This window comes from Aotus nancymaae, unplaced genomic scaffold (assembly GCF_030222135.1).
Source record: "Aotus nancymaae isolate 86718 unplaced genomic scaffold, 86718_ANA_hifiasm-v0.15.2.pri h1tg000018l, whole genome shotgun sequence".
In the NCBI taxonomy this organism is placed as follows: domain Eukaryota; kingdom Metazoa; phylum Chordata; class Mammalia; order Primates; family Aotidae; genus Aotus; species Aotus nancymaae.
Window position 1 is genome coordinate 23,308,122 of NW_026988430.1, and position 23,116 is coordinate 23,331,237.

General features: G+C 38.3%; 1 protein-coding gene across 4 annotated transcripts in view; it reads left to right on the forward strand.

The window, feature by feature from the left end:
• USP32 (ubiquitin specific peptidase 32) overlaps window positions 1-23,116 on the forward strand; it is a 212,429-nt gene that overhangs the window by 177,961 nt on the left and 11,352 nt on the right. For all 4 annotated transcript variants that reach the window (XM_064378438.1, XM_012445418.3, XM_064378439.1 and 1 more), the window contains 11 exons: window positions 1,254-1,328; window positions 1,838-1,976; window positions 2,229-2,334; window positions 4,250-4,423; window positions 7,569-7,743; window positions 8,194-8,345; window positions 9,048-9,159; window positions 10,507-10,718; window positions 14,389-14,573; window positions 19,308-19,394; window positions 21,258-21,378. In XM_064378438.1, coding sequence (XP_064234508.1) covers window positions 1,254-1,328; window positions 1,838-1,976; window positions 2,229-2,334; window positions 4,250-4,423; window positions 7,569-7,743; window positions 8,194-8,345; window positions 9,048-9,159; window positions 10,507-10,718; window positions 14,389-14,573; window positions 19,308-19,394; window positions 21,258-21,378 — 1,538 coding nt within the window. The remainder of the gene's footprint in view (window positions 1-1,253; window positions 1,329-1,837; window positions 1,977-2,228; window positions 2,335-4,249; window positions 4,424-7,568; window positions 7,744-8,193; window positions 8,346-9,047; window positions 9,160-10,506; window positions 10,719-14,388; window positions 14,574-19,307; window positions 19,395-21,257; window positions 21,379-23,116) is intronic.

Genomic DNA, 23,116 nt, shown 5'->3' on the forward strand with positions numbered 1-23,116 from the left:
AGTGGAGATTGCAGTGAGCCACTGCACACGCCACTGCACTCCAGCCTAGGTGACAGAGCAAAACTCCCTCTTAAACAAAAAAAGGGAGAACAACTTCCTTGTGTAGTTAGTAGCACAGGCTTTCATTAGTCGTCAACACTGGCTACTCACTGACAGAGCTACTTGTATATTCCATCAATGTACACACTGACATGCACATGACATTAAAAACTTTTTAATTGTGTCGTTTCCCATCAAGTTTTATGACCACATTTCTAGCTGCCTTTGTATTAAAATGAATAGGCCGAGCTCAGTGGCTTATGCCTATAATCCCAGTACTTTGGGAGGCTGAGGTGGGTGGATCACTTGAGGTCAGGAGTTTCAGATCAGCCTGGCCAACATGGTGAAACCCATCTCTACTTAAAAATACAAAAATTGGCTGGGTTTGGTGGCATGCACCTGCAGTCCTAGCTACGCGGGAGGCTGGGGCACAAGAATCACTCAAGCCCAGGAGACGGAAGTTGCAGTGACACAAGATCATGTCACTGTACTCCAGTCTGGGCGACAAAGCCAGACAGTCTCAAAAAAAAAAAAAGAAAGAAATTACTCTGATAGTTGTTACAATTTAAGAAAGAATTGTAATATTTCTAATGTTTTAAGTATAAGAAATTCCATTGTTTCTGAACTTTACTTCTGTAGATGGTTGAGTATAATTTTACTTCAAGTAGGTAATTGAGGGAATAGATCATTCAAACCAACTGACTTTAAAGTCCTCAATATGAAGAATTGGAATGGTTTTAGAGCCAATTACAGGCATGTGCTACATAAAGATGTTTTAGTCAACAAAAGACCTGTATACAGCAGTGGTCCCATAAGATTATAATACTGTATTTTTAGTTGTACTTTTTCTATGTTCTAATATATTTAGATACATGAATACTTACCATTGTGTTACAGTTGTCTACAGTGTTCAATACAGTAACATGCTATACAGGTTTGTAGCCAAGGAGCAACAGCCTATACCATATATAGCCTAGATTTGTGTAAGTACACTCTGTGATGTCCACACAAAGAGAAAATCACGTAATGATGCATTTCATGCATTTCTCAGAATGTAACCCATCATTAAGCGACGTATGAACTAAAATTAACTAGTTTTTTTTTTTTAATTTCTGATTTAGGAATAAGATGTCTTAAAAAAAAAAAAAACAGAAGCAATTGAGTGGATAAATTAGATAGATAAGAAATTAACACATTTCTATCTGTCTTTCCAGTTCGCAACAAAGATATGAGTTGGCCTGAGGAGATGTCTTTTATAGCAAACAGTAGTAAAATAGATAGACACAAGGGTAAGTCTCACAAGGGTATTATTTTTAAAGAGATGATTTTAAATGTACTTTTTTTTTGTTCTCTCAACTACTAAAGTACTAACAACTTTTGGTTTTCTAGTTCAAAAATGATTAGGCCCTTTCTTTTCCTTTTTTCCTGGAGCAGCATTTGATGTTAGCAAACCCACCATCAAATTATTTTCTAAATTTCTTTCTAATTCTGCAATTAAATAATTTATATGTTTTAAAAGACATACTAGAGGAAGAATTGTTTGAATTATTTTGAAAAATCATAGCAATTAAAAAGAATAATTGCTGCTTCTGGGTTACAAATGAGCATGGATCATCACTGTTGCCAGACACTCCATGAAAAGCCTTCTCTAGTATTTCAGAGACCTGCTAGAGAAATAATAGCACCATTTAGCTGATTATGAGAGTTATAAAAAAATCATTTCATTGAATATAAGTAACTGTTTGTGCCATGGCATACTACTATAGCTAAGCTTTGGTTCTCATATTATTTGTTCCAGTTCCCACAGAAAAGGGAGCCACAGGTCTAAGCAACCTGGGAAACACATGCTTCATGAACTCAAGCATCCAGTGTGTTAGTAACACACAGCCACTGACACAGTATTTTATCTCAGGAAGACATCTTTATGAACTCAACAGGTAATCTTTCTTGAGTCATTGGCCTCTTAATCTGTGACTTTGATATAAACCCAGTATCACCTACGTTTCCTCTTTCTTCACCCTGGGGGAGAAAGATCTTATCAACCCTATTTAATATGAAATAGGCCAAGGAATACATCTCTTGTTTCAAAAAGAAAAGATATTTTGATGTGGGATGCTGGGCATTTTTGTGCCCACATGACTGTGATTTATAAGAATCTTTGGCAACAAATTTTCCTCTCAAACTTCTAGGACAAATCCCATTGGTATGAAGGGGCATATGGCTAAATGCTATGGTGATTTAGTACAGGAACTTTGGAGTGGAACTCAGAAGAATGTTGCCCCATTAAAGCTTCGGGTAAGCAGCTTAAAATAATATAAAAGCATTTAATTCCTAAATAGTTGTTCAGTCATTTTTCTTTGCTTGTCTTTTATGTTTAGCCTTTTAGCTTAATAAATGTTTTTGGATCCTTTACTTTGCATAAACCAGATGCCAAATTCTTTTGCTTGTTTAAATATATGCAAAATACTACTGTATATGTAGTGGGTAGGCAAAAGACCAAAGGCACACTCTAAATTCGGAATGTCATTCGTATTACTAATTTACCAAACATCTTATATGAAGAGTAAACCATTTTTGGTAATACTTCACTATTAGCGGTATTCTAACTGCAAGATGGACCTCGGAATCTTATTAATTGCATCCAATATATATTCAACATAACTAAGATAATTCTATCTGTAGAATATAAAGAAGTAGGCCGGGGCCGGGTACTGTGGCTCACGCCTGTAATCTCAGCACTTTGGGAGGCCGAGGCAGGTGGATCACGAGGTCAAGAGATCGAGACCATCCTGATCAACACGGTGAAACCCCGTCTCTACTAAAAATACAAAAAAATTAGCTGGGCACTGTGGCGCGTGCCTGTAATCCCAGCTACTCAGGAGGCTGAGGCAGGAGAATTGCCTGAACCCAGGAGGCAGAGGTTGCGGTGAGCCGAGATCGCGCCATTGCACTCCAGTCTGGGTAACAAGAGCGAAACTCCGTCTCAAAAAAAAAAAAAAAAAAAAAGAAGTAGGCCGGGTGCAGGGGCTCACGCCTGTAATCTCAGCACTTTGGAACACAGAGGCGGAGGCGGATGGATCACTTGAGGCCAGGAGTTCAAGACCAGCCTGGGCAACATGATGAAAGCCTGTCTCTACTAAAAAAACAAAAAAAAATTAGCTGGCATGGTGGCACATGCCTATAATTCCAGCTGCTTGGGAGGCTGAGGCACAAGAAATGCTTGAACCTGGGAGGCGGAGGTTGCAATGAGTCGAGATCGTACCACTGCACTCCAGCCTAGGCAACAGAGTAAGACTGTCTCAAAAAGAAAAAAAGTAACAGGATGAACGAATGAAACTAATGAATACAGGTTTTGTTTTTAGTTGTTTGTTTATTTTTAGTTTGTTTATTTATTTTTATTTATTTATTTTTTTAATTCTTGACTTCCATGGAGAATACAGGTTTTATATTAATATCATATGTAGTAGATTTTAGTGAAGTTAGGATTATTCATTATTTTGATTTAAGTACAAAGCAAAAACTTTTTAGTTTATAAATTAATAACTGTAATAGCTACACATTTGACTACTTATCTCTTGCCAGGTACTATTCTAATTAATTATATGTATTAACTCATTTAATCCTCTAAATAATTCTATAATTTAATGCAGTTAATAAAAGTTAGGATGCAACAAGACCAGAAAATGTAATTGTTGAAGACAACATTACATTGTATAAAATAATATATACACATATTATTTTATACATATGTTCTGTATTATATACACATATTATTTTATACATATGTTCTGTATTATATACACATATTATTTTATGCATGTTATGTATTATGTGCCTATAAAATATACATATTTTATAGGCACATAAAAATGTATAAAACATTATAGAACAGAATGTCTTTCACTGTGAACAAATGCTATTTTAATATTTCTGTCTTAAATAACATCTATGTGCCTGAAGAATGGTTTGCTTACATGTTACTAAACTGAGGACACAGTATTGGCCAAAATACTTCTTTTTTTTTTTTTTTTCATTTGAGATTAAGATTCCAAAGATTTCATGATTATCCAAAATATATTTGATGAAATGGAGGCAGACTAAGAACTATACTATTTACTTTCTTGTAATGCCTCTGATTGGATTATAGGACATATTCATTCCAAATTTTATGGATAGGAAATAATGACTGTGACTCCTCTTATATTTATAGTGGACCATAGCAAAATATGCTCCCAGGTTTAATGGTTTCCAGCAACAAGACTCCCAAGAACTTCTGGCTTTTCTCTTGGATGGTCTTCATGAAGATCTCAACCGAGTCCATGAAAAGCCATATGTGGAACTAAAGGACAGTGATGGCCGACCAGACTGGGAAGTAGCTGCAGAGGTTTGTCAGTTTTGAGTTTCTAATGTAAGCAGTAGACAAAATGTTCCGGCCACAAATACATGTAGCACAACTTAAGTGCAAACTAAACTATTCCGAGATCAGAATTTTATGGTGAAAATAAGGCATTTCTATTTCTATGCTTAATTCTTATGCAATGATACCAAAACAAAAACACCTTTAATGAAAATAGAAAACTGTTGCCATTTCACATTGTAAACTTTATGGGACTGGATGTAGGAATAATTATCCAGTGGAAATTAAAGAGTCTCCATAGTCAGGTGCCATGGCTCACGCCTGTAATCCCAGTACTTTGGGCGGTCGAGGTGGGTGGATCACCTGAGGTCAGGAGTTGGAGACCAGACTGGCCAACATGGTAAAACCCTGTCTCTACTAAAAATACAAAAATTAGCTGGGTGTGGTGGCGGGCACCTATAATCCCAGCTACTTGGGAGGCTGAGGCGAGATAATTGCTTGAACTGGGGAGGTGGAAGTTGGAGTGAGCTGAGATTGTGCCATTGCACTCCAGCCTGGGCAACAAGAGCAAAACTCCATCTGGGGGGAAAAAAAAGAGTCCCTATTATTGCTAAATTAATGCATGCAATGACATATAGGCATGCTTTGTACTTTTTAATGGACGAAGAATTTTAATATTTACGATTGTTATAAGAACAGATGAAAAATGGGATTTTCCATCTCAATTTAATATTTTATGTTAAATAAAGAATAGGATTTTTTTTTTTTTTTTTTTTTTAAAGAAAGAAGGAAGGAAGGAAGGAAAGAGAGAAGAAACACAAAACTACATATTCAAGGACAGACAAGTTCTTGGGTGGTGATTTTATTTATTTATTTATTTTTTGAAAGAAAGAAAGAAAAAGAATAAAGAAGAGGAGGAAAAAGGAAGAGAAAGAGAGAGAGAGAATGGGAGTATTGCTTTCTTGCCCAGGCTAGAATGCAGTTTAGTAATGGATATTGAAAACCTCTTTTATACCAATAATTATACTTGATGTAAACAGGAAGGAATAAGGGAAGAAAATAACAAACAAGCAGCCAACCAATATTTCATTTAAACCTATGAAATGCTATGCGATTACTGAGGAGTGATTTACTTCCAATTATGTAGTCGCTTATGGAATAGGTGTGAGGTGGTAATGTATGTTTTATGTATTTGAAGTGGAGAGTTCTATAAATGTTTATTAAGTTTACTTGTTCCGGGTCTGAGTTCAAGTCCTGGATGTCCTTGTTAATTTTCTGTCTCATTGATCTATAAAATCGTTAGCTCTTCTTGTTACATTGATCCTTTTGCCGTTATGTAATGTCCTCCTTTGCCTCTTTTGCTCTTTGTTACTTTAAAGTCTACTTTAACAGAGGCGAGAATTGCATCTTGTGCTTTTTGTTTGTTTATTTTTGCTCTCTGATTGGTTGATAAATCTTCCTCCTTCTCTTTGTTTTGAGTCTTTGTGTATCGTTGCATGTGAGATGGGTCTGGATGCAGCATAGCGATGGGTTTTGGCTTTTTATCCAATTAGAATATATATAACTTTAATACTAGCATTTGATGCTAGCTGGCTGTTTTGCCCATTAGTTAGTGTAAATTTTTCGTTGTGTTAATGTTCTTTTCTTTTTGAGATATTTTTGGAAAGGCTGATATTGGTTGTTCCTTTATATGTATAGTGCTTCTTTCAGAAGCTCTTGTAAAGCAGGCCTGGTGGTGGTGAACTCTCTAAGTACTTGTTTGTTCACAAAGGATTTAATTTTTCCTTCGATTATAAAGCTTAGTTTGGCTGGATAGGAAATTCTGGGTTGAAAGTTCTTTTCTTTAAGGATGTTAAATATTGGTCCCCACTCTTTTCTGGCTTGCAGGGTTTCTGCTGAGAGATCTGCTGTAAGTCTGATAGGTTTCCCTTTATGGGTAACCTGACCTTTCTCTCTGGCTGCTCTTAGTATTTTCTCCTTCATTTCAACCCTAATAAATCTGGCAATTACGTACCTTGGGGTTGGTCTTCTTGAAGAATATCTTTGTGGTGTTCTCTGTATTACCTGGAGTTGAATATTACCCTGCCTTGCCAGGTTGGGAAAATTTTCCTGAATGATATCCTGAAGAGTATTTTCCAACTTGGATTCATTCTCTTCGTCACATTCAGGTACACCTATCAAACGTAAATTAGGTCTTTTCACATAGTCCCATATTTCCTGGAGACTTTGCTCATTCCTTTTCATCCTTTTTTCTCCAATCTTGTCTTCTCGTTTCATTTCACTGAGCTGGTTCTCGACTTCTGATGTCCTTTCTTCTACTTGATCAATTCGACTGTTTAAACTTGTGCATGCTGCGCGAAGTTCTCATGTTGTGTTTTTCAGCTCCATCAATTCACTTATATTCCTCTCTAAATTGTCCATTCTCATTAGCATTTCGTCAAACCTTTTTTCAAGGTTCTTAGTTTCTTTGCATTGGGTTAGAACAAGTTCTTTTAATTCACAGAAGTTTCTTATCACCCACCTTTTGAAGCCTGCTTCTGTTATTGGAACACACTCGTAATCTATTAAGCCTTGTTCCGTTACTGATGAGGAATTGAGATCCCCTGTAGAGAGAGAGGCATTCTGATTTTGAGTATTCTCTGCCTTTTTACGCTGATTTCTTCCCTTCATTTTATATATATATCCGTCTGTTGTCTTTGTAATTACCGACTTTCTAACTAGGTCTCTGAGCAGACGTCCAACTTGTTGATTCCCAGCGCCGAAATCTGAGCAATCCACTGCGCCGGCCAAAACAGTGGTGTTAAGATTGATGGTGCTTTTCTGCCCGGGAATCTCCGGACTCTGCACCAAAAACTGGCGCACTAAGGCACCAGCAAAACCGCCGCGCCGGCCACAAAAGTCGCCCTGGTGACACGTGGGGCTCCTCCACTGGGAATCTCCTGGTCCGTGAGCAACAAATATTCGTCTGAAAGTGTGGCGTCCTCTCGTTCTCTGCGCTTTCACTGGGAGCTAGGAGCCCGAGCTGCTAGTGATCAGCCATCTTGGATCTCTCTCCCAGGATTATATTCTTGACATTTAAATCCAATATATTTAACCAGTTTCTTTTAATTTATATAGAAATGCTTCTCTTTTGGATTTTGAGAGAAAATTCTGTAATCTTTTTTATTGCTAGGCCTGGGACAACCATCTAAGAAGAAATAGATCAATTGTTGTGGATTTGTTCCATGGGCAGCTAAGATCTCAAGTCAAATGCAAGACATGTGGACATATAAGTGTCCGATTTGACCCTTTCAATTTTTTGTCTTTGCCACTACCGATGGACAGTTATATGCACTTAGAAATAACAGGTAGGTCACAAAGTTCTGAAAAATTACTTGACTCCATTAAATTTACTTTATTTAAATAGCCTGAGTTTGTAAGCATAGTTATTTGTTTACAAATAAAGACTGGTAGGTAGTCAGCATATTATAATCAAGCAACCTAATTTTAGGCATGATGTGAGGTTTGGATGATTTAGATTGTGGCATTTTTTTTTTTTTTTTTTTTTTTTTTTTGGTTTCAAATATGCCAGAAACGCTCTTTAAAACCCTGCAAAGCCACTCATAGATGAACACCAAAAAAATACTAATTTCACTCAATATTATCCCTAAGTACCATCTGTTTTAGTGTTTATACATAAAAATTCTAGGCTGAAATATTTACAATTATATTTACAGGTCAGATATATCTGTACACAGCATGTAAGACTTTCAGTGAAACCTGCATTTTACTGATGAAAGATCTTTTCTCTTTACTAGTAATTAAGTTAGATGGTACTACTCCTGTACGGTATGGACTAAGACTGAATATGGATGAAAAGTACACAGGTTTAAAAAAACAGCTGAGCGATCTCTGTGGACTTAATTCAGAACAAATCCTTCTAGCAGAAGTGCATGGTTCCAACATAAAGGTAGTATTAACTAATCTTTCTAAGAAACTTTTGATTCTAACCTTCAAAGATGACAGTTTTCTCAGTTATTATGATCAGTTGTTAAGTGACTAAGAGAGATAATAAAACATAAAATCTGAACCAAAAAAAACCTGTATTTTATGTATTTATGAATATGTTTTTAGTATTTATGAATATGTATATAAGTATATATTTATGAATATCTATACTTTTAACACACTAAGAAATTAAAAGATTAAAGACAAATTAACACCAATCATGTCTTTCTGCATACCAGCTGGGGAAACAAATAATCTAATAAATATATTGCCTATATCTGCCTAAGCTCCTGCAACTGGTATTATTTATATTCATCTTTGGGACTTCTGAACACACTCCCACTTCATTGACATTTTCTTAATATGAAATGCAAAAATGAGGTCTGAGAGTTGAAATTTAGATGCTTGAAAGGAAGGACAAAACTTAAGTTGGTCATATACAACACACTTCTTCCTGTGGAAAGAGATAATAGTTTGACATTGAGGTTAGTTTTCAGTTATTTTTATCAAGCATTCATCCTTTATGTAATTGAAAAACTATTCGATCATCTTGTTGGTTTATGGATGAAAGCATCTGAGACATTCTTTTGAAATACATTAGAGAGCGAACTTTTCCATTTTATCTGAAACATCTCCTCTTCTCATCTTGCTGCTGTTTCTGTAGAACTTTCCTCAGGACAACCAAAAAGTGCGACTCTCAGTGAGTGGATTTTTGTGTGCATTTGAAATTCCTGTCCCTGCATCTCCAATTTCAGCTTCTAGTCCAACACAGACAGGTAAGATAGAACTAGAACTCCTTCTCGTGATTGCACCTTTAAATATTTGTCTAAGAGTTGTCATCTTTTCTATATTTGTTCATGCTGAGAATATTATAGCAGAATAATTTTGGAATCCAAGGGAAACCTTACTGATTATTCTGTATTTTTTAGATGAGAAACCTAAAATTTAAAGGACCCAAGTGACTTCAGTTAGATAGATAATTATTAGCTAATATACCCTTGGAATTCAGATCTCTTTAAAATCTTATCTAATACTAACATGGCAACAGCTAGTATGAAAGGAACATACTACCATAAAATATAAACAATAGATATAGCTAGAAAGAAATCCAATATTCTATGTAATTTAATGTGGTCACTTACTGAGTCCTTCTAGCCAGTAGTATGCTTTGTCTCTTCTTTATATTGCTTACAATTAGGTTAGTTAGGCTAATTCCCCAACCATAAAGGGCTTTATGAGGCTTCCCTCATTGGTATGTAGTAGGTAGATAGTCCTGACAGTAAGTTGGTGGATGATTTAATGTTGGTTTTAGTTTAGAGTATCACTGTCCAATAGAACTCTGCAGTGATGGAAACTTCTGTGGCCTTTGCCATCCAATACAGTATCCACCAGTCACGCGGACTGTTAAGCCTTCAAGATGTGGCTAATGAAACTGAGAGGATGCATTTTTATTTTATTTATTTATTTTGAGAAAGGGTCTCACTCTGTCACCCAGCCTGGAGTGCAGTGGCATCATCTTGGCTCATTGCAGCCTCTGCCTTGTGGGCCGAAGTAATCCTCCCATCTCAGCCTCCCAAGTAGCTGGGACTACAGACGTGCACCACCATGCCTGGCTAATTTTTGTATCTTTTGTAGAGATGGGTTTTCACCATGTTGCCTAGGCTGGTCTCTTGCTCCTGGACTCAAGGGATCTGCCTGCCTCAGCCTCCCAAAGTGCTAGTACTACAAATGTGAGCTGCCACATCCAGACTAATTTAAATTTTAAATGCAACATCTGGCTAGAGGTTACTGTATTGGACAGTGTCTTCAGAGGCAAAGGGAAGGAAAAGAAAACAAATGGTAGAACTGTTCGTGTGCTACAACATGGTGCTGATACAAGTTTCTGCAAAAATTCTGCTTAGTAGTTTCCAGCAGTTACTCTTTCCTTTTCATTTAGTCAAAAGTAGGAATTAAGGAAGTTAAATTGGAAATTAAAATCTTCCAATAAATCTAGAATTAATTGTATTATAATTTCTTCCTGCCCTGGTTTAAGAGACTACACTGTCACTGGTTCTCAGGATACTGACGAGCAAAGATGAAAGTACCACAAGCTTATGATGCTGTACTTATCTTTGAATTTGTAGATTTCTCCTCTTCGCCATCTACAAATGGAATGTTCACCCTAACTACCAATGGGGACCTGCCCCGACCACTATTCATCCCCAACGGAATGCCAAACACTGTTGTGCCATGTGGAACTGAGAAGAACTTCACAAATGGGATGGTTAATGGTCATATGCCATCTCTTCCTGACAGCCCCTTTACAGGTTACATCATTGCAGTCCACCGAAAAATGGTTAGTTAAATGTTAGGCAACTTACTGCTGGTCTTGCTAGTGTCATTTGTGAAATAGCCATTTTCTGTCTTTGTGACATCATTGAATGCATTTTCTTCTCTATTTTCTTTAATTTTTAAAAATTTAATAATTTTACAATTTTTTTTTTTTTACTTTTTTCCTGTCCTCAAAATCTATTCCTATGAATGCATTTTCAGTGTATTATATATGCTAATATAAGTGATCAGAGCCAGGGTTTAGTATTACGCATGATGGCTAATGTATGAAATGACATTCCTCATCCATATATTAAGAGGCAACAAATAGTCAGTACATCTGAGGACTACTTACTTTAAAAATTTGTGTCTCCTGGCTGGATGCAGTGGCTCACACCAGTAATCCCAGCACTTCAGGGGGCTGAGGCAGGAGGATCACCTGAACTCAAGTTCAAGGAGAGCCTGGGCAACATAGTGAGACCTCGTCTCTACCAAATATATATATATTTTAAACTAAGTAGGCATAATGGTGTGTGCCTATAGTCTCAATTACTCTGGAGGCTGAGGCAGGAGGATCACTGGAGCCTAGGAGGTCAAAGCTGCAGTGTGCCATGCTTGCAACACTGCATTCCAGTCTGGGCAAGACCCTGTCTCAAAAAAAAAAATGGCCAGGCCCGATGGATCACCTGAGGTCAGGAGTTTGGGACCAGCCTGGCCAACATGGTGAAACCCCGTCTCTACTAAACATACAAAACTTAGCTGTGTGTGGTGGCATATACCTATAGTTCCAGCTACTTGGGAAGCTGAGGCAGGGGAATCACTTGAACCTGGGAGGCGGAGGTTGCAGTGAGCCAAGATTGCACCACTGCACTCCAGCCTGGGTGAAAAGGCAAGACTCTGTCTCAAAAAAAAAAAAAAAAAAACTCCTAAGCCAGATATGTTTAGGAGGATGCCTTGAGGACAGAATTTTGAAGCTATAATATGCTATGATGCTCACACCTGTGGATAACCACCGCACTCCAACCTGAGCAATAAGTGAGACCTTGTCTCTAAAAAAATTGAAAGAGAAACAAAAACAAAAACCAACACACATAAACACCATATTTGTGTCTCCTATGTGTTTATGTACATCTTCACTGCCACATAAATGCAGATGGCTTTGGAAAAGTTTTTTGTTTGTTGTTTTTTTCTTAGAGTACATAAGAATGTTCTTGGGCAAAACCAAGTTGTGCATAATTCCTCTCTAGATAGACTGATATATAACTATTGCCTTAAAGGTTAACTCTTTGATTAAAAAAGAAGGAAGGTTTGAAAACTGTGGTCAGTGGATAATTGTTCAGTAGGTAGTTATCAGGTATAGTGGCAACTTGGTAGAGTAGAAAGAGCACTGAACTAGGAATTTAGCAACCTGTGTTTTAGTTGTAATGCTGCCACTAGATAGCTGATTGAGCTCTTTTGACTTTGGTGTCCTATTTTGATAAAGTAAAGGAAAGCAGGGCTTCTAGATCATTTCTAAGATCCATCAGTTACCCCTGCCTCTATTCAAAAATTCACTCTATTTTTTATTCCCATCTTATTTATTATATTTATTGGATAAGATATTCTGTTCTCATGTAAAGAGCAGATGAACTGAGCTTTGTAAGGATGCAAAGTCAATATAATAAAAAAGTAAGTAAATTAATTGTATAGCTGCAACAAGAGAAAATGAAATTGTAAAAAAGGCACTGTATCAGTTTCTTAGGACTGATATAACAAATTACCATAAATTCGATGGCTTTAAACAACAGAAATGTATTATTTCACAGTCTGGAGGCCAGAAGTCTGAAACCAAGATTTCAGTAGGGTGGGGGCTTCCTTCAAAGGTTCTAGGAGAGAATGCCTTCTGTCTCCTCTAACCTCTGGTGGCTGCAGGCATTCTTTGACTTTTAACCACATAACTGCAATCTCTGCCTCTTCACTTGGACTTCTCCTTCTCTCTGCCTTTCTCTGATAAGGACACTTATCATTCAATTTAGGGCCCACTCAGATAATCCAGGATGATCTCATCTTCACATCCTCAACTTAATTATGTCTGCAAACATCCTTTTACCAAATCAGGTCACATTTACCAGTTCCAGAGGTTAGAACATGGATATACTGTTTTAGGGACCATCATTCAACTTACTACAGATTTCTATTTACATAGTAGCAAAAAAAAAAAATGCTGAGAAAAAATTAAGTACCTAGGAATAAACTTTTAAAATGACACGTAAGACATCTATATAGAAGATAAAATATTGATAGATTATTAAAGAAGACTTAAAATATTAGAAGAAATAAGCCATGTTCATGGATTAGAAGACTCAATATTTTAAGATATCAGTTCTCTACAAACTAATCTACAGATGATTTAATGCATAATCCCAATAAAAATGCAAAGTCTAAGTGTGTTGGTGTGTGTGTGGTATGTGACTTGATAAGTTGATTCTCATATGTGGACATACAGAGCACAAAAAATAACCAAGATACTTTTGAAGAAGAATAAGGTATGAGGATATCATCAAGATTTATTTCACAGAGATATGATACTTAAAATGCTTAACCCCTAGTGACTTGATAAATTGTTGATTTAGCTTTTCTAACTACTCAGTAAACACCAAACTTCTTAGGGAATTAAATGTTCAAAGGTTCAGCAGCTTTGAGTAACCTTGAACTCCCACCAACCATTCCATTATACTAAATGTTTATTAAGCAGCCGTTTTCAGGACAATTCTGTGCAGTAACTCTATACTATGGAATATCATTAAAATCTCTTTAACATACTCAAAGCAAATTTTTAAATTTTTTACCTCACTTTTATCCTATCCTGTATTAAAAAAAAAAATCAAAGTCACTTAACTGATTTTAGGAAAGTGGATAAGCTTGTTAGAAAATTGAATTACTAGGTTTCACAAGTCTCCAAAACTTCGGGAATTGCTGCTCCAACAACCACTATCAACAGCTTATCCCTGGAAAACTACTTTTTTTTTTTAACTGTCATCTTTTCATTTCTTTTTCTTTTTTGAGAAAGGATCTCACTCTATCTTCTAGGCTGGAGTGCAGTGATGCAGTCACAGCTCACTGTACCCTCAACTTGCCAGATTGAAGCAATCCTCCCACCTTAGCATCCTGAATAGTTGGGACTACAGATGCATGCCACCATGCTTGGCTAATTTTATTGATTGATTGATTGAGATGGGGTCTCCCTTCATTGCCCAGGCTGATCTCAAACTCCTCCTCCTGCCTCAGCCTCCCCAAGTGCTGGGATTACAGGCATGAGCCATCACACCTGGCTTATGAGCATATTTTCTGGTGAAAGAAGGAGTCTTAATTGTTTCAAAGCCTTGACCTATGAAACTATTACCAGTTTTTACATATGATTCAGTATATGTGAGAAATGTTTATCAGAGAAAACTGTGGTTTGAAAATATTAATTGCTGAAACCCAAGTTTGATAGAATAGGCAACAACTCTAAAATTGGCAATACCCCAGCCCTTTTAATGACTCTACTGTAACCATTCTATTTGTGTCGGTAAAGATGGTTTTATAAATATAGAGAAGAATGTGACTAAATTGAAAATGGTGATAATGCCTGTTATCGGCAGGACTAGAAGAACAAAAGAGAGGAATCAGAGGCCTGTCTTCTCAACTCTCTCTTCTCTTGTTTGTACATATAGATGAGGACAGAACTGTATTTCCTGTCATCTCAGAAGAATCGCCCCAGCCTCTTTGGAATGCCATTGATTGTTCCATGTACTGTGCAAACCCGGAAGAAAGACCTATATGATGCGGTTTGGATTCAAGTATCCCGGTTAGCCAGCCCACTCCCACCTCAGGAAGCTAGTAATCATGCCCAGGATTGGTGAGTTCAGGGGATCCATCTAAACTTGTGGTTTCCAAACTCTAGAAAAATAATTTCTGTGTGATTGATAGGACCCATCCTATGTCAAGTTAATCACTCATGGAGAACCACTCAAAAAGCATACAATTCAACCATTTGGTTTGATATTTGGAGTAGGAGAGACTACACAGCTTCCTTTTGTCAACCATTCTCATGTCTAATAATTCTTCCATTCTCTAATCTCTTATCTGAATTCGTCCTGCTAATGTTTCAAGTAATATCCTTGCAAAAGTAGAGAGTATGAATTCATCAGGAAATTTGTATAATCTCAGTCCTCTGAAATTCAGAATGAGAGTGACTGTATAGCTATACATGAACTCTGAAACGTCTCATGATTTGGGAGGCTTTTTCTTTTTTTGTTTTTTCCCCATACCGTGTTATTTTAATGTGGAATAATTTCATAAATCTAGATAAAAATGATAAACATTTTGTTTTCTTTCCCTTTCTCCTACCACTATTCTATTTGATTAGTAAATGCATTTACTTTAAATAATTGTGGGGATTGTGATGTCTTATTTTCATCTAAATCAAATTGTAGATCATTTTCTTTGGTTTTTGAGACAGAGTTTTGCTCTTGTTGCCCAGGCTGGAGTGCAATGGTGTCATCTTGACTTACTGCAACCTCTGCCTCCTGGATTCAAGCGATTCTCCTGCCTCAGCTTCCCAAGTAGCTGGGATTATAGGTGCCTGCCACCATGCCTGGCTAATTTTTATATTTTTAGTAGAGACAGGGTTTTACCATGTTGACCAGGCTGGTCTCGAACTCCTGATCTCAAGTAATCTGCCTGCCTCAGCCTCCCAAAGTACTGAGATTACAGGCATGAGCCACCACATCTGGCCAAAATAAGTTATTTAAATAAATAATTATTTAAAGCTTTATTTTGCTGTTTGTTTTTTTGAGACAGAATCTTGCTTGGTTGCCAGGCTGGAGTGTGGTGGCACGATCTCGGCTCACTACAATCTCCGCCTCCTGGGTTCAAGCAATTCTTGTGCCTCAACCTCCCAAGTAGCTGGGATTACAGGCATGTGCCACCACACCCAGCTAATTTTTGTATTTTTAGTAGAGACAGAGTTTCACCATGTTGGCCAGGATGGTCTCAATCTCCTGACCTCGTGATCCTCCCATCTCAGCCTCCCAAAGTGCTGGGATTATAGGCGTGAGCCACTGCACCAGGTCTAAAGTATTTTAAGATTTAAATAAATATTAAAGGAAAACTGCAAATAATAAATGACCAGCTTAGTTGATGAATGTTGTGTTTAGTAAAGATGAAAGTTGGACAAGATTAATTTTGAAGTGAAATGATTGAATTAAAGGACTTCTAGATGAGGGCTTTTCCCAGGACTTGGTAATTAATTGGATGTGGAGTATAGGGAAAGAAGAATCCAGGCAGGCTGGCTTTTTACCCTGAACAATTGTTTGTGAATGGTGGCACCATTTAATGGAAAAAGGAAAACTGAAGAAGGAGAAGGTTTTGGTAAGAAATTACAGGAAGTTAAATTCAAGATGTCTATTAAATATTCAAGTGAGAAATTCACTTGAATGTCCTTTGCTGGTGATATAAATATAGATATCATCAACAAATAGTGGTATTTAAAGCCCTGACACCAGATGATTAGCATTTAAAGAGTGAGAGTTAAATAGAGAAGATTCTCATGATCTATACTTCTGAATTTAGTTCGTAATGCATTCCAACATTTAGTGATTGAAAAGGGAAAAAGAAGCATCAAGAGAGATTGAGGCTGAGTGTGGTGGCTCATGCCTGTAATCCCAGCACTTTGGAGGCCGAGGTGGGGGAGGATCACTTGAGGCCGGAAGTTCAAGACCAACCTGGCCAACATGGCAAAACCCCGTCTCTATTAAACATACAAAAATTACCCAGACATGGTGGCACGTGCCTGTAATTCCAGCTACTTGGGTGGTTGAGGCACGAGAATCACTTAAACCTTGGAGGTGTAGGTTACAGTGAGCTGAGATCGCATCACTGCACTCCAGCCTGGGCAACAGAGCAAGACTCTGTCTCAAAAAAAAAGAGAGAGAAAGAGATTGAGAAGGAGCAGCCAGTAATGTAAGAAAACCAGGAGTTAAGTGAAGGAATTATTTCAGGAAAGGAGTGATAGTTGTTTCAAATGCTACAGAGGACTGGGAATTGCCCGCTGGATTTGATAAAATGGTCTTTGGTGATCTTTGTGAAAGCTTTTTAGTATGGATAAAGGAGTAGAGATTGGAGTGGGTTAAAGAGAGAATGGTCCTTTGGACATTAAAAAAGATAGCCAGGCATGGTAGCTCTGACCTCATTCTAGTAGGGCCTGATAAAATTATGGATGAAGTAAGAGTGGCCAGGAATGGATGATTATTATAGTTGGGCAATGAATACATGGGAGTTCATTGTGTAGTTCTTGACTTTTTGAGTGTTTATGTCAATAAATTTGAAATTTTAGATTAAATGGGCAAAATCCTGGAATTAAGGGACTATGTAGAAGAGTGATTATTTTTAGGGACAGTGGGTAAAGAGGCAAGTGATTTTAGGGCAGCAATTGAAGGTTTCTCTTGGGTCAAAGAATCATTAGAATAGGGATATTTGAATAAGTAAGTGATCCAGCAAGATAGGAGGTGGTGGTTGCAAAGCAGGATACTTGGAATTAAGATTTTAGAGGTAGAAAAGTTTGTATTGACAAGGTCTAGAATATGACAGTTGGAGAGGTTTTTTCATATGGGGTAGAGGAAGTTATTGTTGGAAGAGAGAAGATCAAGTTATTGTTGGATTAATTGCATCGATGTTGATGTCACCAAGAATAGTAACAGGAGAAGTGGTGGAGAGAAAAACAGTGAACTGGGTGCTCACGCCTATAATCCCAGCACTTTGGGAGGTAGGCGGGTGAATCACAAGGTCAGGAGTTCAAGACTAGCCTGGCCAACATGGTGAAACCCCATCTCTACTGAAAATACAAAATAAAAAAATTAGCTGTACATGGTGGCACATGCCTGTAATCCCAGCTACTTGAGTGGCTGAGGCAGGGGAATTGCTTGAACCCAGGAGGTGGAGGTTGCAGTGAGCTGAGATCGCACAACTGCACTCCAGCCCAGGTGACAGTGTGAGACTTCATCTCAAAAAAAAAAAAAAAAGGAGAAATGCACCTTCCAAGGAGGAATAGCAGGTGGCATAATTCAGTAGCACATGCTACAAGAAGCTGAAATGTTTTAGAAAAGGAAAGAAGACGAAATCCTGTATGGCATAAGAGTAAGGAAGAGATCTATTTTATCTCCGAGTTCTGGAATGTGTGAGAATAAAAATTGCAGGGGATAGGGTGTGGTGGCTCATGCCTGTAATTCCAGCACTTTAAGAGGCTGAGGCAGGAGGCTCACTTGAGGCTAGGAGTTCAAGACCAGCCTGGAGAACATGGCAAAATGCCGTCTTCACAAAAAAAATGTAAAAATTAGCCAGGTATGGTGGTGCGTGCCTGTAATCCTAGCTACTTGGGAGGCCAAGGTGGGAGGATCACCTGAGCCTGCGAAGGTGGAGGCTGCTAGGAGCCATTATTGCGCCATTGCACTCTGGCCTGGGCGACAGAGTGATACCGTCTCAAAAAAAATAGAAAAAGTCTGTAGGGGAAGAAGGATTCTCAAGAAAGCCAGGCTTCATTCAGTTAGAGCAAAAAGGTAAGAGAAATTTTTAGAAGCGCTGCACAGCTTTCTATGAGAGTGCTCTTGATTGTTTTATCCCTTTATCTTTCTTTTAATTTCTCACTTGTTGCTGGCCTGATTTGGACAGTACAGGCTATCAGTATTCATTCCCTGGATGAGTTTTGCAGAAAGATGGGAACTCCTGTGCCAGGTGTGATTCTAACTTTTGCCGTTACAGTGTCTCTCTTTTTTTTTAACAGTGTCTCTTTATCATGGTTTCATTACCTTCAGTAGCCCATGTAATAACCACTATCAGTTTCCAGATGAGCTGTAAAATATGCCACTCCTATGTTAATTCCTTGAATTGCTTCTTTCTCCCCTACCTCCAGTTTTATTGACTATAATTGACAAGTCGGAATTGTATATACATCTAAGGTATACAACTTACGTTTTGATAATATGTATAAATTGTTGCATTGCTTCTTGTTAGGGCAAACATAAGTAAATTTTTTAAAAAGTTGGAAAACTCACAGGGCCATCTTGGCATAATCATTGGCAGTTAAAAGAAGTTACTCCAGAAATGGTATGTAGCTTATAATACTGAGTAGTTAAGGCAGTACTTAGCATGAACCATATCAGTGATTCTGATTAAAGAAGACTTCTAAATATACAGCTCTCTGCAGTGTGTCAGTGTTCTTGTCATGGAAAGATCTAATTATTTTAGTTTAATGTGAATTAAATCCTCTGATAGAATTAGGGCTGAAGGATAATTGGCATTTGATTTCATGATTAGCTTATCTTGTTAAATTTTCGTGGGCCACATGGACTCCCTTAGAGACATCTGGCAGTCATATGTCTACCCTTCTGTAAGCCCAGATACAGCATGGGAAGCCAGAGTGTATTTGGTACAGGGCTGCAGCTAATGGATTAGGGCAAGTAACTCTGAGCTGTCAACATGAGCATACTGCTGTGGCAAATGCCCTTTCCTGGGATTACTTCAAGAGAAGATGAAAAGGAGCTAGACCTCGAACTAGAAATGCTTCTTAAACTCTTTATGTTCTCTTCTGTTTCAGTGATGACAGTATGGGCTATCAGTATCCATTTACTCTACGAGTCGTGCAGAAAGATGGGAACTCCTGTGCTTGGTGCCCATGGTATAGGTAAAGTGACCTGCAAAAGAATTATTTTAGTAGAATTTCAGCTTTAGATATTATACCATTTTCATAAGATTTCAGTTTTGAGAAGTAAATAATGTGAATAATGAGAAACTTAAACTTAAGAATTGTGGCCGGGTGAGGTGGCTCACGCCTATAATCCCAGCACTATGGGAGTCCGAGGTGGGTGGATCACCTGAGGTCAGGAGTTTGAGACCAGCCTGACTAACATGATGAAACCCTGTCTCTATTAAAAACATAAAAATTAGCTAGGCGTGGTGATGCATGCCTATAATCTCAGCTACTTGGGAGGCTGAGGCAGGAGAATCGCTTGAACCCAGGAGGCAAATGTTGCAGTGAGCTGAGGTCACACCACTGCACTACAGCCTGGGTAACAAGAACGAAGCTCTATCTAAAAAAAAAAAAAAAAAAGTTCATTTTTACTTCCCTTTGAGATTAATAGCTAAGTTTTACTTTTGAGACTTAGCTGGTTTTGTAAACTCTACAGCCCATACTAAATGCATAGCTTGTGATAAACATTTATTATTCTATAACTTCTCCTCTCCTCTCTCTTTTTTTGAGATGGAGACTTGCTCTGTTGCCCAGGCTCGGGTGCAGTGGCACCATCTCGGCTCACTGCAACCTCTGCCTCCCAGGTTCAAGCAATTCTCCTGCCTCAGCCTCCTGAGTAGCTGGTACTATGGGCACGTGCCACTGACCCAGCTAATTTTTGTATTTTTAGAAGAAATGGGGTTTTGCCATGTTGACCAGGCTGATCTTGAACCCCTGACCTAAGGTGATCCACCTGCCTCAGTCTCCCAAAGTGCTGGGATTATAGGCATGAGCCACCACGCCAAGCCTCTCCTTAAATATAAATAAGTTTGCCAGTTCTGAGCACAATAGAATATAATCTTTACTGGACCTTGCTGGAAGTCTGTTCTTGGTTTTTAAAGAGTTATGGAGATTGATAGGTCATTGCTGTTATAGCAGGGAAATTGCCTAATAATGCTAAAGTCCACCTTTAGAGAACTGCAATAGATTTAGCAAACTGAGTCTAAAATAGGCAGTAGAACTATGACTTTATTATATCCTCCTCCCCTACCTCATCTCCCACCCCACCCCTGCAACTCTATAAACTTTTTTTTTTTTTGGAGACAGATTCTCACTCTGTCACCCAGGCTGGAGTGCAGTGGTGTGATCTCAACTCACTGCAACCTCTGCCTCCCAGGTTTAAGCGATACTCCTGCCTCAGCCTCCCAAGTAGCTGGAATTGCAGGTTCCTGCCGCCATGCCCGGCTAATTTTTGTATTTTTAGTAGAGACAGGTTTCACCATGTTGGTCAGACTGATCTCGAACTCCTGACCTCTGGTGATCCACCTGCCTCGGCTCCCCAAAGTGCTGGGTTTATAGACATGAGCCACCATGCCCAGTCTCTATAAACTTTTTAATGCATTTATTTAATGTGCCATTTTGTAAATAAGGAGCTAGGTTTTATACCAGATAACTTGTCCTACCTCAGAGCATTAAATAACTGAATTTTGAATGTCTTGAGTGCTGTAGTATTTCAAATAGCCAATTCCCATGTCATTTATTTGCCATAAAGCTCACATCTTCCTGTGTATTAACAGACGGTTATCAAGTACTTTGTAAAACGAAAGAATTGGAAAGTGAAAAGCATGATTCCCTGAAATGATAATAACTATTAATAATTATCCCTACATTTATCAGAGTCTGAAGTTAGAAACCCATGACAAATTGTGAGGCCCAGGAGGAAAATAGAAAAGTAGGAAGGGAGAATATTTTTTATTAAAAAAATTTAGATTCCTTTATAATTATTTCTTCCTCTGTGGCTCTTTTCTCCCTTTTTAGATTTTGCAGAGGCTGTAAAATCGATTGTGGGGAAGACCGAGCTTTCATTGGAAATGCCTATATTGCTGTGGACTGGGACCCCACAGCCCTTCACCTTCGCTATCAAACGTCCCAGGAAAGGGTAAGTATTTAGGGCCACCATAAAATGGTGGTTTTTATATTGGAAATTTCCCCCAGTTTAACTATTATGCTATTTCTGTTTTAGATAATTTTTAAACAACCAGAAAAATATTCATTGGCATACTCTGTCACCTAACATATTGACATGTTTGCTTGGGCTTTTTCATTTTCCAACTTCTAGAGTTCATTGTATTGGGGCATTGTCTTTGCCATTTTGTGTTGCTGAAACAGAGTACCTGAGGCTGGTAACTTATAAAGAAAAGAGGTTTATTTTGTTTACTGTTCGGCAGCCTGGAAAGTTCAAGGACATGGCCCTGGCTTCTGGCAAAGGCTTCTGTGCTACATCATAACATGGCAGAGAAGATCAAAGGGGAAGAGACACAGGCAAGAGGGAGGACCAAACAGGAGGAAGATCCTTGCTTTCTAAGAGCTCACTCTTTTGGGAACTAAGTTCTCAGAAGGAGAACTCACTGCTGCAAGAATGGCACCAAGCCATTTATGAGGATTTCACCCCCATGACCCAAACCTCTCCCACTAGGCCTCGCCTTTTAGCAGTGCCACATTGAAAATCACATTTCAACATCAGTTTTGGTGGGGACAAATAACCCATATCCAAACTATTGCAGGCATTAAATTTCAAAAATATTTATAAGTGAACCTTGAAACAAAACTGTATCTGGCCATGACATATCAATAAGCATCTCTGTTAAATATTATTGAAGTTGCAGCATTTGGTAACCACAATTACTTAGCTCAGATGCGTCCCAGGGCTATAGCTGCCACCTTTAATAGGCATAGTGATAAGAAAAGTTAGAGAATGGATTGAAATGTTTCAATTTTTGATACCTAAGAGCACATCTCAATGGCCAGTCTTCATACTTCACATCCTTTCTATTGTCGTCACTTTCTGGCCAGAGCAATTTTTAAATTTTTGAAAATATTGCAGGGCTGTCTGTGGACCTGCCGGGTGCAGGGGTAGCAGCAGGCAAAAAATAAAAAAAGAAAAAAAAGGGCCGGGCGCAGTGGCTCACGCCTATAATCCCAGCACTTTGGGAGGCCGAGGCGGGTGGATCACGAGGTCAAGAGATCGAGTCCATCCTGGTCAACAAGGTGAAACCCCGTCTCTACTAAAAATACAAAAATTAGCTGGGCATGGTGGCGCATGCCTGTAATCCCAGCTACTTGGGAGGCTGAGGCAGGAGAATTGCCTGAACCCAGGAGGCAGAGGTTGCGGTGAGCCGAGATCGCGCCATTGCACTCCAGCCTGGGTAACAAGAGCGAAACTCCGTCTCAAAAAAAAAAAAAGAAAAAAGAAAAAAAAAACGTTGCTTCAGAAAGAATTTTAACTCCATACCTAAAAATGTTTGCCTCAGGCAGTTTTTAACCAACCAAATATTATTTGAAGGCTAAAGACATTAAGAATCTGATAGAGAGGTAAAAGCAATGGAGTAAAAGGAGTTTATTAAGTCACATGAGGAATTGTAGTGGTTTTTGCATTTTTATGGCTCTTGATTCTTGATAGTTGGAAATTTCCTGCACAATTGATTTCTTTCTTTTCTTTTCTCTTTTCTTTTCTTTTCTTTTCTTTTTTTTGAGACAGAGTCTTGCTCTGTCACCCAGGCTGGAGTGCAGTGGCACACTTTATAGTGGTTGCTTTTGTATTAAGATCTTGGCTCACTGCAACCTCCACCTCCCAGGTTCAAGTGATTCTCCTGCCTCAGCCTCCTGAGTAGCTGGGA